The sequence below is a fragment of the Coturnix japonica genome, chromosome 1 (assembly GCF_054131305.1).
Source record: "Coturnix japonica strain WE chromosome 1, WE-NBRP24, whole genome shotgun sequence".
Lineage (NCBI taxonomy): Eukaryota > Metazoa > Chordata > Aves > Galliformes > Phasianidae > Coturnix > Coturnix japonica.
The window spans coordinates 70,215,204-70,233,400 of NC_140663.1; the positions used below are offsets into that span (position 1 = coordinate 70,215,204).

The following is an 18,197-nucleotide window of genomic DNA, read 5'->3' on the forward strand; positions in this document are numbered from 1 at the left end:
GGCCTGGCATTGCTCCTGCTCCATAGCTTCATATCTTCCAGGGACAGTCAGATTCAAGCTAGGATATGAACTGCTGCATGCAACCAACTCCACAAAGAGCCTGGAGAAAAATACAAGGCTCATTTTCTATGTGGAGCTCCAAATGGAGCAGAAAACAAGCTATGTGAGGTGTGTTGGTTTGCTGGACAAGGAGTGCCATGTAATGTCCCCAGTGCTGTCATCTGTTCACATTGATGGTAGACAAGATGGTTCTCCCTTTCTCTTTTTCACGTGACCTGTCATTTTTCCATATAGAATCCCAACATGATGTTTTCTTACATACCTTTTAGGAGTCCTTAGGAAATTCCTCGTTTTTTCATTCAAATCACGTCCTTGGAAATTCTCTTCATGTAGGGACCTTCCCTCCTCAGAAAGTGGTAGAGAGGCCAGCAACAGAAATGTTGCATATGTTTTACCTGTGTTTAAATGTTCTTCACATCCAGGCAGAGCTGAGCTTCTCAGTGCCCAAGATTCTTCCTGGTTCAGAGGTTAATCTCCACCTGCAGGCAGCACCTGGGTCTACATGTGCTGTCTGGGCTGTGGATCAAAGTGCCTCTTTGCTGAAGCCAGGAAAAGAACTCAGCCACTCTATGGTGAGTGAGTCTGCTCTAACTTCTTCCCCTTCTTTGCACTGACAAGAAGAGCAATGGGAGAAAGAGAGACAGGCTGTTGCATCTTGTCAGAGATTGACTCTCAGGGAACTCAAAGCTAGAAGGATCAAGGTTTTCTTAGTGCGGCATAGGTGGGTATTAGGAAGCATCAGTTAAAGAGATTGAACACCACTCAGTGTACCAGAAGTAAATCCAGACCCAGCTTTGTTTGCTCTTTCTCATATTCATTTCAGCAGACTTTGCTGGCTCTATCAGAAAAGAGCCAGAGAAGGATAACTTTGAGCCTGTTCTTTCTGACATACGTTCATGCATGATAGCCAGGAGCAATTCAAACTGGCCTTGGATATAATACACAAAGTGAATGTCAAGTATTATTTGTGCTGACTTTTTTCTTTTGCTTTTCATGCTTTTCCAGATCTATGGGCTCTTTCCATCTATTTATAACTCTGGGTATCCTCATCAAGTGTCTGAAGATGACAATTCCTGTGGGTTCCAAAATTCTGATCAGCCTGATGTGTTCACAGCATTCATGGTAAAAACAGTTGATTTGTAATTCATGAATTGAGGGAACTGTGGTCCTCTGTCTTTATCAGTAATGTAGGAATGTCATCACAGACAGCTGAGGAAAAAAGTTCAGTTTAGGCCCTTATAATCCATTTGTTCTTTGAAGAAGCAACTTGAAATTGTTGACCAAGGGGAAATTGTGTGATTACTGCACCTTTATTGCATGATATAGGATGCCAAGTATTATTGATTACTTTAGCTGGATTTCACATAGTATGTGTAATCTCCATATCATGAGCAACTTGGGTTGCCCAAGATTAATCTGGTAAGAATTTCACCTTGCAGGCTGAGAAGGCACAGTGCCCAAATAACCATGCATTTGAAAAAGAGGAAACTTTTCTGACTCAAAGAAGACCTTGTTTGCTCTGTGCTGAGGATCTGAATGACTCTCTCCTAAACTGAAGCAAGAGAATAGTTTACCAAGCCAGAGGATAGCTGAGTTCCTATGCTTAAGAGGAGAATAAGGCACAGGATAAAGGGCAGAGAGAGTAGAAGTAGTATCCAGTGCTTCAGTTCTATTTTTTTTTTTTCCCTGCAGGAAATGGGATTGAAAATTATGTCCAACACCAATATCAGAAAACCAAGTCTGTGTCTAACTACTCAGTCAACAACTATGATGCAGGAAAGAGGGTTGTTCACTTCCAGACCCATGTTGATGTTTGCTCAGCCCCATGAGGAATCTAACAGTAAGCACCTGACAACTATTTCTTCTTACATGGGATGTAGAAAAGGTGAATGCTGTCCTGTGTTTGAGCTAAGAGGCAGTACTTCCTGTAATTGCACACGGAGGAGACACACTCTCTGACTTTAAAGCTGTTATGCTTGTTAGGCTTTCTGGGACTTATGGCTTCTGGTTCTGAAATGTTAATGAGCTGAGCAGATCTCAGGTCTGACTTCTGAGATGAGGGAATATTTGCCCTTACTGTGGTGCCTATGAACACAATTAAGGCCCAAAGAGGCTCTATTGTATCAAATAAGACAAGAGGTTGTAAAATTTGGGCTAGCATATTCAGTTCCAGTGCGGTGCTCCCCATGACCTGACTGGATGACTCGCAGCCTGAGCTAGTATGAAGGCCCTCTACACTAAACCAGGGCCTGAGGACTTCATGGTAGCTTGCTGTTTGTTACTTCCAGCAGGACATCTGATGACATCTACCTGTCAGCCTACTGTGTTTTCACCTGTTTCTTCAGCTGAAGAGAAAGTGCACAACTATTTCACAAAAACCTGGTTATGGGATTTGTATTCTATCGGGTGAGTAGACTGAGTAGTGAGAGTCTAGTTTGGGTGGCCTGGAATGGCAGCAGATACAATCAGATTTAAATCATAAGCTGCCAGGGAAGACACCAAAGTACATATATTGTGGGTTTCATACCTACCAGATTGTTTCTTGTTGGAGCTGATGTCTGCATCAAATATATTTTGCTGTAATAGATGTCTGTGCAGAGAAAGTATTCATCCAAGGGAGGTGGCTGGCATGAAGTGATAAAGCAGCTTGTTTTACATCCTGCACTCTGCTTGTGCTAGCTCTGTGAATCAGCAGTTCACAAAGTAGGCTCATGGGATGTATCCTGGCATAAAGGAGAAGGTGATCTCCACAGAAGCCTTCCACAGGAGTTGGGATTGTGTCCTGTGAGAAAGGCTGAAGTTTCAGTGAGTGTGCAGGTAGCCTCACCAAGACAAATGAGGGAGAGAAAGTGTTCGGGTCTGGACAGAGTGTGAAATGGGGGGCTGAACAGGCAAATGCTATATGAATTCCAGGTGCTCTAGTGAAGAAGTTTCCACTAAGCATCTGTATTGTCCTTCCTTCACGATGCTCCCTATGCTTCCAGGACTCCCCATGGGCCAGGAAACAAATTAGTATTTTCCAGACAGGAAGAAGGAGCAGAAGTGGTTTGGGAAGCCATTTTCTGCTGAGCTTCAAGGCAGGATAAGCTTTTGGGGATTTTTCTTCTCTGGACTTCAGAATTTATTGTTTGATGTCTGGAGACTGGCATCTGCTTAGACCAGATCCCTCCCTCCCATCTTTACCCTCTCTCACGTGCTAACTCCTTCCACTATATCCATCTTTTCACTCACTATCAGCAGATATCTCCTATGTGACTTGCCCACTGGTCTGATCTGAACAAAGTTCTCTCTTACTGTATATGCCAGGCAAAAGTGGACTTTTTAGAGGAAAGCAAATATTTCCAGTTGCTGGAGTCAAATAATATCATAAGCTTTAATGAGCGATATTTTTTTTTCTGTGTGGGAGCAGCCATGGAGTACTCTGATACTCTTAGAAGTTGTGGTGTAAACACAGGCCAAGTCTCTGCCATGTCTTTCTATTAGAGTCCAAGATGTCAGTGTTTTATGGAAAGGTGAATGGCAAAATCTGTTTCTTTTGATAAGTTTTGCTTGTCTTGGACCACTTCTGTTGCTCTTCTGGTTCCTATTCTCCATCCCTAGGCCAAGAAGAACAAAACTGCTACAGCTGTAAAGCATTTTTACATGTGCAAAGGGCAAGTGCTGCCTTAGAAAAGTGCTGAGTACGATAATGGTATCTTCCAGCCATATAACCTACTGTCAGAAGTGTTCTGTTGATAATAAGCAACTGAGGCAGCAGGCCCTGCCTTTTCTAGGTAAGGTTCATGAAAATACAGAAATAGCTAAAGAAGGTCATTATTTCCATCAGAAACAGTGATTGCCTACTGCAAGATATTCTAGGCTAATTTGGGGACTTACTACATAATGGTCTGCCCGGAGAGTCTGCTAATGGATGGAAGGTAGTAGCAAGGCTGTAATACACTGGGTATTAATACAGAAGCTATTGGTGAAGGCATTGTGAAGTTAGATCAATCTGTTGTTCCATACAACAAGATTCTATTTAATGCTTCTATTGCTGTCTACTTCTCTTTAGTCCCAGTGGAAACCAGATTGTCACTGTCACTGTGCCTAATACCATCACAAGATGGAAAGCTGGGATGTTCTGCACAGGACGTGATGGCTTTGGACTTGCTCCAGACTCCAGTCTGCTTGTTTTCAAGCCCTTTTTTGTGGAGCTCACACTTCCATCTTCTGTGGTCCAGGGTGAGACTTTCATCTTGAAGGCCACAGTCTTCAACTACCTGCAGCAATGTATGAAGGTAGGTGAGCTCTGACAGTCTTTGTAAGAAAAATGGGGTATGGTTAGGTAAGAGGTGGCTGAAGCCCCTGCCTTATTTTAGAAAGCATGTAACATTTGTCTTGTTACCATCTGTCATCCCTGCTATGCCCGTAGATCCAAGTGACTATGGAGGCATTCCCAGACTTTCAGCTGAAGTCATGTGAGGGTTGTGTCTACAGCAGCTGCTTATGTGCTGGAGAAATAAAGACGTTTCTGTGGAGTGTCACAGCTGAGCGACTGGGTGAGAAGAAGGAGGTGGGGCTGAGGAGTTGGGAGGGAATGGGGTCAAGGTGAGGATGCTGTGTAAGGGCTGAGTGAGGAGGTTGGGTTATATGCCCTGTTAACCTAGGCTGCTCATTTGCATTTCTCCTAAAGTCATGGATACTCATAGTTTAGTGCTAGGAGGTACAGAACCTCCTGTAAGTAGGGCTCCAATTGAAATTTTTGTTGTGAACAAGTGACTTGTTATATTAATGGGAAGCAATGTTTTTTGCACTAAATGTGTCTTATTTTCAGGGCTCATGAACTTCACACTCAGCACAGAGGCCATTGCCACCAAAGAGCTCTGTGGCAAAGAGATACCAGTTGTCCCAGAACAAGGACAGAAAGATACAATCACCAAACTCCTCTTAGTCCGGGTCAGACAACCTCTTCTGTTACTTAGACCTTAAAATGGACTTTGTACAATTCCTAGCTTGGTGCAGAGTAATCCTAGGAGTTGCCCCTTGTTATTCAAGGTGTAAAATTAGAATCTAATGGCTTCAGCTAGGGCCTTGAAATTTAGGAATTATATAGATCTTCTCCATCACACCAACTTCTGTTCTGTTTGTGGCCTGGCCTCTAAATAGAAAATCTTAAGTATTTATACTCCTTTATGTTCTTCCTACTTAACTCTCTGCTGAATCTTGCAACATTTGTTTCACAGGCATTCCTAAGTTAAAATATTCTGAAAATTTCTTATCTGAAATTAAAATCATTAACTATATTTATAATAATAATTATTATTATTGATGATAAAAAGTAGAATTTCTAGTTTGGACCAAAATTTTCTATCTATTTCTAATCCACTTTTTCTCTCCTATGTGCTCATTACTGCTACTATTAAATGCTCAACAGCCAGAAGGAGTGCTAGAAGAAAAGGCTCACAGTTCCATCCTGTGTCCCAAAAAAGGTAAAGAGATTGTTTTCTTCTTTTATTCTACTCATCTCACCTTTCCTGGGTCTTTGCAGTTGCTGAAGTGTTTTACTTTGTCAAACGTGATCAAGGTACAGAAGCATACTCTAATTGTGTTACTGTCAGGAACTTTTTTACCCATTTTTAAAAATTGGTATGATATTACCTTATTTTCCCCCTCTCAGCAGGGACTTAGGCTGATTGCTATGACTTTTCAAATATCGTAGAGAGTAGCTTGGCAACCACATCAGCCAATTCTCTGGGACCCTGGGATGCATCTCACTGGGCCCCATAGACATGTGGATGTTCAGGTTCCTCAAGTGGTCACAATCCTGATCTTTGCTTACACTGGGAGGGATGTTGCCTCCCTGATCCCCTCCTACCAGACCAAATATTTGAGGACTGTGCAGCGGGCAGTTATCGGGGAGAGCTCTAGAGCCCTGAAGAAGGCATCCTTAAAGATGTGCCAGCTCTGCTCTGCACCCTTGCCCATGAGGACAGTTTCCCAGAGTGTTTTGTTGACTAACTCTCTGAAGAGCTGGAATTTAGCTTTCCTTAACTTTAGCTTTCTAGTTTTACTCTTCACCTGTCTCATGTCCCTCTGGAGTGTGAACTCAACCATCATATGGTCACCACAGCCCAGTCAGCCTCTAATCCTGATGTCACTGATCAGTTCATTTACCTGTGAGCAGCAGGTCCAGTATTGTATCTCCCCTGGTGGGGCTGTCAATTTCTTGACTCAGGAAGTTATCCTCAATGCACTTCAGGAGCCTCCTGGATTATCTACGGCTCACTGTGCTACTTTTCTAGCAGATGCCTGGGTGAGTCCTTGCAATTGTGGTGCCTCCTTTAGCTAGAAGTAGAAGACCTCATCCACAGGATCCACTTGATTGGATGACCTGTAGTACACATTGATCACAGGACTCCCTTTGCTGCCTCAGTCTCTAACAGTTGCTCAGGCTTTAGACTTGCTCATGACTATTCTTTAGGGACAGCTCTTCACATTCTATTCCTTTCCTTGCATAGATAGCAACACTTCCACCCCTCCTTCCTTGCCTGTCCCTTCTGATCAGCTTGTAACCAACAATAGCCACACTCCAGTTGTGGGAATCGTACTACCAGGTTTCGGTGATGACAACTGTATCATGGTTTTCAAGAAGCACAGGAGCTGGAAGCTCCTCCTGTTTGTTTCTCCTAGCTTTTCCCCTTAGCTTTTCCTTTGAATGGAGTTGGGGTAATTTATATAGAAGAAGGCAGGTAGGTGGCTTTGACCATGGAGAATTCATTGAAGATACCCTCACCCTTTTTAGCAGGCTGTTAGGATGGCACAGTCACAATGGAGTTAGGTGGGCAGAGCTGAGGATGGAATGGGAAAGGGTTTGTGATCTGCTACCTCTGTGACAGGATAATGGGATGTTAGCAACATCTTGAACCACTTCTAGGGATTTTTAAAGCTATTTTTGTAAGCATCTATTTCTTTTGTCCTTTTTGTTGTATCTTACCCACTCTGGAATCAGGGAGTCCAGCAGAGGAGTCTGTGTCCTTAATGTTGCCTCCAAATGTGGTTGAAGGTTCAGTGAGAGCTACTGTCTCGGTCACTGGTAAGGAATTTAGTTATGATAATACTTTTCCAACAACTGTTTCTCTGAGTATAGCACTAAGAAAGCCCAGGTCCAGAACACTCAATACTTTCTCAGAAACTTTCGTGTTTCTGAGGTTCCAACCGCCTTGATCTTTCCATGTATGTAGCTGAGATTCCTGGTTCCACATAACCAAAAACACTCATAAAGGGAAAGGTTGTTCTGTTTATGGGTTCCCCTGGCAGGATGGGAATATGTACAGCCCATAAAGAGGGTGCAGTGAAACTGATAAGCTGACTGACCAGAGCTGCCTGCACACGGTTGTGCTGGGGCTGCCTTATCTAGTGCACTACCAGGAACTGGTCACAAGTTGGAGGAGATGAATATTGAGCCCCACAAGCTACCTGCTGAGTGGTCAGAGTGCCTGTGTTCTGTCTCAGGTGACCTCATGGGGACAGCACTGCAAAACTTGGATCACCTAGTACAGATGCCCCATGGCTGTGGGGAGCAGAACATGGTACTGTTTGCCCCTATTGTCTATGTGCTGCAGTACCTGGAGAAGACAGGGCAGCTGACTCCTGAGATTAAAGACAGGGCAACAGGATTCTTGCGCAATGGTAAGTACAGCAGATCCACCTTACTCTTCTGCCTTCCCCTGTGCTCAACCTAGTAACAGTCCCTAGTGCCTACACCCCTTATTCCCTGAGTGCTCCATGACCTTTAATGTAAACACCAATCCCTTTCCCTGCCCAATAATCTCATTGAAAATACCAGTCTGAATGCTGTCACCCTAACCTACTTCTCAGGGTACCAGATACAGCTGCAGTATCAACATCCTGATGGTTCTTTCAGTGAATTCGGTACCAAGGATGAGTACGGTAATACTTGGTAAGCCCTGGGTGCTCTCCTTTCTGTCCATCTACTGTCCGACAGCTTTTTGCTTCCAACATGGAATCCCTTTTTGACCTACTGGACACAAAGTGTTCCAAATGTTTTATGTGCAGCCCATCAATATCTTAACTACTTTTGAGGTGAAGGATGACACCAAACTGACAAGCTAGGAATAGCCCAACAATAGGTGAGGAGGGACTCAAAAGTTTTAAACTCACACTTCTATTCGTTTTCCTCATTTACTGCTTATTTTCTTTCTTTTCACTTTTTCTTCCCTCTCGCTCATTCACTCAGTCTCTTTCTGTTCCTCTTTTCCTTCTCTCATGCCTTTTTTCTGCTCTCTCTCCAATCAGGCTGACTGCATTTGTGGTCAAATGCTTTGCCCAAGCCAAGCCGTACATTTTCCTGGACAATAGGAGCATCCAAGCTGCTTTCAATTGGCTGGAGTTCCACCAGCTTCCAAATGGCTGCTTCAGAGATGTGGGCCAACTTTCCCACACAGCCATTAAGGTAGGACCCGGAGAATTTTGAAAGGAAATTCAAAGTGGTTCTTATCAACTGTACCAGTAATTGTAATCACTTTTCTGTTTTGTTCTGCTGTCTTGCATGGGAGAAAACCAGGGGTAGATGTGATGTTTCCTGATAGTTTCAAGTCTTTGTGTATCACCTTTCCTTTGGATATTTATGCTTTTTGTAGGGAGGTATGGATGGGGAGGTTCTCTTGGCTGCCTACATCACTGCTGCATACATGGAGAGAGGAGATACACCAGAGGTAAATACAAGGATCCTTTGCTGTGCTCTTACTTGAATTCTGAAGAGCTTAGAAGAGTCATTGAGGCAGGAAATAGAGCACCTTGGAGAGGCTTGTGAACAAAGTAATAGGCCAGGAGATGATGAACTTACCTCTTCTCAGGAAGAAGCCTCGACTACCCCTTACAGAGGACTCTGTTGGCAGGGGAGAGTACGAGGTTAGACTACTACAAGGGAGGAGCCACTGTTGTCGTCTATCTGAACTTCAGTAAGCCTTTGACACAGTCTCCCAGAGTATCCTTCTCTCCATATTGGAACGTTATGGATCTTATGAGTGGATGTCTGATGGATGAGGAACTGGTTACAAGATCATACCCAGAGAGTGGTGGTCAATGTCTCAGTGTCCAAACAGAGATCTGTGATGAGTGGTGTCCCTTGGGGGTGAGTACTGGGACTGGTGCTCTTTAGCGCCTTAATCAGTGGCACCAACAGTACGACTGAGTGTACCCTCAACGTGTTTGCAGATGACATGAAGCTATGTGGTGCTGTCAACACACCCAAGGGACAGCATGCCATCCAGAGACATCTAGACGGGCTTGTGCAGTGGGTCTAGAAGAACCTTGTAAGGTTCAACAAATCAAATTGCAAAGTGCTGCACCTGGGTTGTGGCAACCCTCACTATCAGTACAAACTGGAGTATGTTCAACCCTCACTATCAGTACAAGCTGGAGTATGTAAAGACAGAGCACAGCTTTTCTGAAAAGGACTTGGGAATACTGGTGGATGGCAAGCTGAACATGAGTCAGCAATATGCCCTTGCAGTCCAGAAAGCCAACCGTATCCTGGGCTGCATCAAAAGAAGTGTGGTCAGCAAAACAAGGGAGATGATCCGGCCCCTCTATTCTGCCCTGATGAGAGCTCACCAAGAATACTGTGTCTAGATGTGGAGTTCTCAGTAGAGAAGAGACATGGACTTGTTGGAGTGCATTCAGAGGAGGGCAACAAAAATGATCCAAGGGGTGAAACATCTCCTTTACAGGGACAGGCTGAGAGAGCAGGGGCTCTGAGATAAGGCTCTGGAGAGACCTGATAGCAGCCTTTCAGTATCTAAAGGGGATTTACAGAAAAGAAGGGGACAGACTCTTTAGCAGGGTCTGCTATGATAGGACAAGTGGAAATGGTTTCAAACTGAAGAAAGGGAGATTTAGACAGGATATAAGCAAGAAGTTTTTTGCAATAGGGATGGTGAGGCAGTTGAACAGGTTGCCCAGAGATGTAGTGGATATCCTGTCCTTGGTGACGTTCAAGATTAGGGTGGGGCAGGCTCTGAGCTACTTGATCTAGCTGTGGGTGGATCACAAGTATTTGAAATGTACTGTCAAATGCAGCAGAATCAAATACAGAGACAAGGACCTTCATCCTGGTAGAAAACTGAAGAGGGGAAACCACGAAGTGCTGTAGTTACACAGATATTAAACAGGCAACCACTCCAAGTGTTTGGCTCATGTAGAATGGTGCATGAATGCTGGAATGAATTCTATGTCCTGCCAACAGTATGGGTATTTCAAGGGAAGCTGGAAGTCCTGGTGACCTAGAGACACTGAAGAGCTGAAATGAACCCAGTAATCCTGCAAGCATTTGCAATTGTGTTGTTGCTCTTTTGTTCAAAGAAAGATGTGGTGGTGCTATTCTAGTAGTAAGGGAATTCCATTTCACTGAGATAGCACTGCTGAAATTCACAATCATTTGTTGGGGGAATCTTTGTCAAGAACCTTGCACTGAGGGCTGGGGACTCTGCTTGGGGGTGCTGAAGTGATACAAAGGGAAAGTGCAGACTTGAAAGTGATATAAGGGTGAATATATGGGTTGCTTTCTATGCTAGTGCATACTAATGCATCCATCTGCTTGTGTAACCCAGTGTTTGCACGCTTCCTGTGTTTGCATGTGACCAATATCAATGTAACTCTTTCCTGTAGAGTACGGTGGTGAGCAAGGCTCTGGGATGTATCATTTCTTCTCTTCCCAAAGCTGCCAGCACTTACGCACAGGCCCTGCTGGCCTACACCTTCGCCCTGGCTAAGGACCTTCAACGCACACAAGAGCTTCTTGACATACTTGATCGAAAGGCAATCAGAGCAGGTATGGAAGTGCTAAACAAAGCAAATTGACAACCTGCCTGACTTCTTGTTATTTCCTGACTGTCAGGACCAGTTAGTGGGTAGCTAGTTAGTGTACCTGGTAAACAGGAAAATGGAAAAATCAGATGCCTGGGAGTTATGCTGATTATTGGCAAGATACTTTCTTGCTGTCACCTTTATAAATGGGTCTTCAGTGTGTAATACTGAGCATGGTCCTTGCTCACACACCTTTGTGCCTTCTAGGCCTCAAGATTTCTTCCCTGATACCTCTCACTGTCATCTACCTCCTTCCTTTTCCCAGGTGGGCAGATCCATTGGAGTCAGACCCCATCCGAGACAAACAGTACTAGCCCGTGGTCACAGCCACTATCTGTGGATGTGGAGTTAACAGCTTATGTCCTCCTGGCCCTGCTCTCCAAGCCAAATGTCACAGAGGCTGACTTCACCACAGCCTCTGGCATAGTGGACTGGCTCACCAGACAGCAAAATGCCTATGGAGGATTTGCCTCAACACAGGTAATTCAGGGCTGGAGAAGATAACAGTGCTTGAGAAAGATCTCTGCAGAATCTATGCGAGTGTGAAGAAACAGTATGAACACTTTGAGGAGAAGAAAGGTTCTTGGGACGGTGATTTCAAGTGTTTTTGGTCCTTAGAGCTGTAGAGCAAGTGTGTAAATCTAATTTTCCTTCCTTTTCAGGATACAGTAGTTGCTCTGCAGGCCTTGGCTAAGTACGCAGCACTGACACACAACACAAAAGGGGCTGCAGAAGTGAGGGTGAGGTCCCAGAGAGGCTCTGGGAGGAAGTTCCAAGTTTCCTACCAGAATCGGCTTTTGGTGCAGGAGATGGCAATGACAGAAATCCCAGGAAAGTTCTCAGTGCAGGCCCATGGCAGCTGTTGTGTCTTTACTCGGGTAAGTTACCCACTTCCCATGGACCTTTCTGTGTCAGCCCTCTGCTCATCATCAAAATTAATAGTCTCAGTTGCAGCTCTACACAAGGAAATGGGCTATAACTGGGCTTTACTTCCAGCTTGTTGCCAATGAAGCAAAACTCCTCCTATAGTGAGACTGAGACATAATGTGTCAAAAAGTGCTGCTTCTGTGAGTCTTGGAGTATTGGAGGATGGAAACCTTGCATGGTGGTTCCACTGTTATATGTCTTACTCACTTGGTCGCAAGGGGAAGGGAGAGGACAAGTAGTCTCAGTTGGAAGGACCATGGTGTTTTTCAGTCCCAAATGACCTTTATTTTTGGTACTGGGATGAGTGTGCTCACTACATCTATTTTATCCAGTTAGCATGGTCCATACCATACCAGGCCCAGCCAGCATGGGTTCATGAAAGGCAGGTTGTTCTTGACCAACCTCATTTCCTTCTATGACTGAATGACCAGACTGGTAGATGAGGGAAAAGCTGTTGATGTAGTCTACCTGGACTTAAGCAAAGCCTTTGACACCGTCTCTCACATTATTCTCCTAGGGAAACTGGCTGCCTGTGGCCTGGACAGGTATACCCTCCTTTGGGTAGGGAACTGGCTAGAAGGCCGTGCCCAGTGGGTGGTGGTTAATGGAGTTAAGTCCAGGTGGCAACCTGTTACAAGTGGTGTCCCCCAGGGGTTGGTACTAGGGCCCATCTTGTTTAATATCTTCATTGATGACCTAGATGAGGGGATTGAGTGTACCCTCAGTAAGCTTGCAGATGACACCAAACTGGGAGGTAGTGTTGATCTGCCTGAGGGTAGGGAGGCCCTTCAGAGAGATGTAGATAGGCTGAATCGTTTGGCTGAGGTGAATGGGATGAGGTTCAACAAGGCCAAGTGCTAGGTTGTGTACTTTGGCCACAATAACCCCATGCAGCGCTATAGGCTTGGGGTTGAGTGGCTGGATGACAGTGAAGAAGAAAGGGACCTAGGGGTGTTGGCTGATGCTCGGCTGAACATGAGCTGACAGTGTGCCCAGCTGGCAAAGAGGGCCAATGGCATCCTGGCCTGTATGAGAAATAGTGTGACTAGCAGGTGCAGAGAAGTAATCATCCCCCTGTACTCAGCACTGGTGAGGCCGCATCTTGAGTACTGTGTTCAGTTTTGGGCTCCTCACTACAAGAAAGACATCAAGGCCCTGGAACATGTCCAGAGAAGGGCAATGAAACTGGTGAGGGTTCTGGAGCACAAGTCTTATGAGGAGCAGCTCAGGGAGCTGGGATTGTTAAGCCTGGAGAAGAGGAGGCTCAGGGGAGGCCTCATTGCACTCTACAACTTCCTAATGGAAGGGGCTTGGCCTCTTCTCCCAGGCAACAAACAGGACCTGAGGAAATGGCTGCAAGTTGTACCAGAAGAAGTTTAGATTAGACATAAGAAAGATTTTTTTCTGTCAGAGAGTGGTCAGGCACTGGAATGGCCTACACAGGGAGGTGATGGAATCACCGTCCCTGGCAGTGTTCTAGATGAGGAGCAATGAGATATCATTAGTGGCTTGTGGTAGAAATGGTAATGGGAGGACAGTTGGACTAGATAATCTTGTAGGTCCTTTCCAACCTTGTGATTCTATGATTGAGGATTACTACTGTCACTGGAAAAGGATGATAGGTGATATGAAACTTATTATTCATGTCTTATTCTGTTGTTTTTTTTCTCTCCCTGCAGACGGTGCTGAGATACAACATTCCCTTCCCGCAGGTTTCAGAATCCTTTGCCTTACAAGTGAAAACCAAACCAGACAATTGCACTGAGGATGATGTACACCCTGTTGCTCTCCATGTCAATGTCAGGTGACTTTGAAGACACAGCTCATAGCCACACTTGGGGCTAGATATGGCTGGAGAGCAGAGTAGTACTTGGCTGCAATGGAGGAACCCAATAGTTGCAGCAGAAGGGCTGTACGGCAGATGGAAGGGGTGGGAAAGAAAGAGAAGGTGTCTCTGAGGAAAGGAAAATGGGGAAAAGTTTTAAAGTCTTTTGTTCTTGCTAGCGAGAGGAACAGAAGTAGTCACTTCAGATTAAGGGTGCTCACAGCAGTGCAGCTATAGTCTACCCCATATGAGTTACTGCCTGGCCACAGTTCTGACTGCACTGCCTGGTTCAGGGTCCTGCATGCAGGGTGGTATGATGGAGGGAAGGGGTAACTGGGTGGGACCCTTCATTTGATCTTCTCCCTTAGGTATACTGGAAAGAGAGCCATTTCTGACATGGTGATTGTGGAAGTGTCCCTGCTGTCTGGATTTGTCCTGGCTCCAAGATCTGGGATGTCTGTAAGAAGCCTGGAATCAGGATGATGATGTTGTGTCAGTTGGACCATCCACACCCAATGGGAGGGGAGACTGCATAGGAATGCGTTGCTTGTCTCTATCTTGAGCAATTTCACCATCTCTTCCCTTCTGTCACACAGAAACATGCTTACTGTTATCTCTTACCTTACTGCTTGAGTATAGTGATCCTTATGGCTCACTTGTGTCAGTATATCCTTGACAGCCACATAGCCTAGGCTTATGTCCTTGGGTTTTGCAGGAGGTAAGGGGCCCAGCAGAGATTTCAGCCTGAAGGGTTAAAAGACCCAAATAAACTCAGAAGTATGTGAATAAGAATCTGCTTACACAGGCTGTGTAATCCCTGTTGGGATTTCTCACACTTCCATTTCCAAAAGAACCAACTAAACCGCCACACCTGCTCTCCTGTTTTAGTCACATCATTCGCATCCTGTGAGAAGAACAGAGAAAACCCAAGCGGGTGTTGCCATCTACTTGGACAAGGTATGTGTGTGTTACTATAGGATTTGCGGGAGTGGAGGACACTGAAAGGGCTGTGTGGGGAAGCGTGGACTGGACTAGCAGAGCAGAATTCATCTTCATCTAAGTCTTGCCTTTGACTCCGTAGAGTTGTTACTGTCTATCTTCAGGATCAAATTTAGGTGAGGAATCAAAAGAGCAGCTCAAAAATGAACTGTCATTTGCTTTTCTCCCTCAGCTGAGCCATGTATCTGAGACATATGTCCTGCATCTGGAAAGGGAAATTGAAGTGACCAACCTGAAGCCAGGACATGTCAGGGTCTATGACTACTACCATCCAGGTGAGTGTGGTACTATGGGCTGCTAGGGCTCTCTGGGTATCGGTGCTTGACTTTGTACAAAGATAAATGCTGTCTTTCTTGTCTTGTTGCAGAGGAGCAGGCCCTTGCTGATTATAATGTTTTCTGCACCTGAGGTAGGTGTGTACCCCACAAAGATATTTTTACTCTTCCCATCCTCAACCACTATACAGATCTAGTAGCCTCATTATGTTGCTTCTCTTGCTGCCTGAGAAGAGCCTTGCAAACCCATGATTCAGTGTGTTCCCTTTATTTGGAACTTCATCTGGAATTTCCTGAGCCTCCAGGGATTTTATCATCTGTTTTTTTGGTGTTTGTCATTGCTGTATTGCTCTGTAGGTGGGACATGGAATGATTAACACATGCTCTTGGTATGAAGGACTACTCATATGCATTTTAAAGATTTTCCAAAGGATATTTGGGCTGGTATAGTGCATGGGCCAGCTAGTGACAGTGCTTGCAGACAGTTTGTGCTGTGACAGAAGAGAATCCAAGCAGAATTCAAGGTTTTAGTTTTAGTTTACAATATTTGGGTATGGAATAGAATCTAAGAATATCCCAAATTAGAAGGGACCATAATGATTGTCAAGTCCGACTCCTGTCACTGCTGAACATCCCACCTTTTTCTGGGAAAAGGCTGAATTAGGAGAAGGGCATTTAATTAAACCAGAGAAATGCTGTCCTTGAGAATCCTTAGTGAGGATATGGTCTCCATAGCTGCCAGCATCCCAGAAATAATAGAATCATGGAATTACCCAGGTTGGAAAAGACCTTGAAGATCATCAAGTCCAACTGCAGCCTAACCAGTACCCTAACTCTAACAACCCTCTGCTAAATCATATCCCTGAGCACCACATCCAAACGGCTCTTAAACACATCCAGGGATGGCAATTCAACCACCTCCCTGGGGAGCCTATTCCAGTGTTTAACTACCCTTTCTGTAATAACTTTGGTTATACTGTTTTCTCTCTGATATGATCCCTCTTTTTACTCTCATTTCTCCAGGGACTGCTCTCTTACTGTCTATTGTTTCAGCCCACAGGAGTTCTACTAGTGGGACATGCTCTAGGGTGGAAATCACAGTTACTGCTATGCTGGGGCATGCATCACCTGGAAAGTCACATCTCAGTGCACTTTGATATTGGTGCTAGGGAAGATCTCAAGATGGATTTCAGGACTAACTCCAGCCTATGCCATGCTGCTCATCTTGACAATCATTTTCGGGTGTATTCTTTTGGGTGTCTGATTCATTCTGATTGTTATAATCCGGGGATTTTCTTGCTTGTAAAAAGAAGGAAAATAAAATATAAATCATAAATCTGGATGCTGTGGTGGTGTTTGTATTTTACCGGGAGGTGGTGGAGTCTCCTTCTCTGGAGATATTCAAGGCCCGACTGGATGCCTACCTGTGTGATGTGGTGTAGAGAACCTGCTTTGGCAGGGGGGTTGGACTCGATGATCTCCAGAGGTCCCTTCCAACCCCTACAGTTCTGTGATTCTGTGATTTTATAACAGAGTAATTATAAGCTAAACTTTGGAGGAGAGTGCAGAAGCAAATTTATGCAGAGACAGTGTGGTTGAACTGTATATTTGGAATTTATTTCTTCCAGCATTTCTTTGGGCCCCAGCAACATCATGCAGGCACCAACAGGGGTTGAGGACTCCGGCTCTCCTTGAAGACTGATCCCATTAAATATTGTGTACTGCACACAGATGCAGTTCAATAGTAAGGTTTTGCTGATAAAAAGCAAGAGCTGCAGTCCATGAAGTCTGTATTTTGTATTGCTATGTAAAGAGCACCATTGGCTACAGCTTTGGTTCTTGTGGTGAGAGAAAGACAGCACTGCCAATGCAAAGCACAGGCAACGTATGTGATAAAAGTCCTTATAATATGGAATAAAGACTTATTGGGAAAGCAACTACTGCAGTGGTCTGGCTTCTAGTGGGGCTGGAAGGCATATCATGCAAGGAGAGGCTGAGAACACTTGAGATGCCCAGTGTGGAGAAAGCTGAGAGTGGACCTCATTGCTCTCTGCAACATCTTGAGGAAGGGAAGCAGAGCTGGGCTCTGCTCCTGGGAACTGAGGACAGGACAAGAGAGACACAGAACTGCACCAGGAGTGGGTGGGCACCTGGGTGCCTCCTGGCCAGGAGTAGCTGGTGATGGTACTGATAATGGGGGATGGAGTTGGGGCTGAGTTGGATGAACTGTGCCAGAATGGGATTGTGACTTTGTTTTTGCTGCTGCAGCTCTTGTTTCGTGCTGCTTTCATTGTCTGTGAGTTAGGTCGGGTTGTTTGCTCAGTATATGAGTTTCTGATCAGTAATAAGTCCAGAACTTCAACAAATATATGGACTCCACTCCCACAAAGCAGTAGGAGCCAGGACTCCTGGCTTTGACATAGTGAAGCCGTATGCTGTTAAAAGGGATCTGGCTGTACCCTGAAACAATTGTGAGCCTACTGTGAACAAACAAATGTCATCTGAGATTGTTTAGCAGGCACTGCCTGTACTTCTTAAGAACCACAGAAAGAAATGAAGGGCAGCCTGGTGTCAAGGGTGAGTCACTTTCTTGCTCTGATTCCTGTTGATTTGTTTATCCAGGTGCACTTTCACCTTTATTTCTCAGCCATTGGCACTGCAATCACTTAGCTGAAAAAAGTTCTAATAATAATAATAATAATAGTATTATAAGAAGCAGAATTTCTTTTGAACCGTGGTTCCATATTCAGGTAGAAGTTCAGTGTAAACTATAGGTTAGCAGGTTTAAGATCGGCGTGTGGAAGAAGTTCCCAACCTAGGTATCATGTTGGAGCTGCTGGAACAGGTTCAGATGGGGGCCACAAAGATCAGAGAGCAGGAGCACCTCCACTACAAAGACAGGGTGAGAGAGTTGTGGCTTTTCAACTTGGAGAAGGCTGCAGGGGGAAGTTATAATGGCTTTCCATTACCTGGAGAGTGCCTGCAGGGAAGCTGGGGACGGACTTTTTAGGAGGGCATGTAGCAACAGTATGAGCAGAAATGGCTTTAAAGTGGAAGAGGGCAGACTAGATATTAGGAAGAAATTCTTTACTGTGAGGGTGGTGAGACACTGGAACTGGTTGCCCAGCGAGGCTGTGGATGCCCTCATCCTGGAAGCATTCAAGGCCAGGCTGGATGGGGCTTCGAGCAACCTGGTCTAGTGGGAGGTGTCCCTGCCTACAGTGGGGGGCTTGGAACTAGATAAT

At 45.0% G+C, this 18,197-nt stretch overlaps 1 protein-coding gene across 13 annotated transcripts in view; it reads left to right on the forward strand.

The window, feature by feature from the left end:
- The window catches only part of LOC107318315 (alpha-2-macroglobulin-like protein 1), a 37,178-nt gene extending 20,886 nt beyond the window's left edge, over positions 1–16,292 (forward strand). For 7 of the 13 annotated variants that reach the window (XM_085544418.1, XM_085544450.1, XM_032446800.2 and 4 more), the window contains 22 exons: positions 483–632; positions 1,066–1,182; positions 1,753–1,900; positions 2,349–2,466; positions 4,112–4,337; positions 4,472–4,598; positions 4,874–4,995; positions 5,474–5,528; positions 7,049–7,132; positions 7,552–7,728; positions 7,918–7,999; positions 8,356–8,512; positions 8,700–8,774; positions 10,729–10,891; positions 11,192–11,406; positions 11,589–11,804; positions 13,533–13,657; positions 14,047–14,137; positions 14,567–14,635; positions 14,850–14,952; positions 15,045–15,086; positions 16,006–16,292. In XM_085544418.1, coding sequence (XP_085400544.1) covers positions 483–632; positions 1,066–1,182; positions 1,753–1,900; positions 2,349–2,466; positions 4,112–4,337; positions 4,472–4,598; positions 4,874–4,995; positions 5,474–5,528; positions 7,049–7,132; positions 7,552–7,728; positions 7,918–7,999; positions 8,356–8,512; positions 8,700–8,774; positions 10,729–10,891; positions 11,192–11,406; positions 11,589–11,804; positions 13,533–13,657; positions 14,047–14,137; positions 14,567–14,635; positions 14,850–14,952; positions 15,045–15,085 — 2,661 coding nt within the window. In that variant the 3' untranslated portion in view covers position 15,086; positions 16,006–16,292. Of the gene's footprint in view, positions 1–482; positions 633–1,065; positions 1,183–1,752; positions 1,901–2,348; positions 2,467–4,111; positions 4,338–4,471; positions 4,599–4,873; positions 4,996–5,473; positions 5,529–7,048; positions 7,133–7,551; positions 7,729–7,917; positions 8,000–8,355; positions 8,513–8,699; positions 8,775–10,728; positions 10,892–11,191; positions 11,407–11,588; positions 11,805–13,532; positions 13,658–14,046; positions 14,138–14,566; positions 14,636–14,849; positions 14,953–15,044; positions 15,091–15,975 lie in introns of all 13 variants that reach the window. The other 6 variants (XM_085544443.1, XM_085544458.1, XM_085544427.1 and 3 more) reach the window with 5 other exon arrangements.
- Positions 16,293–18,197: the final 1,905 nt, after the last annotated feature.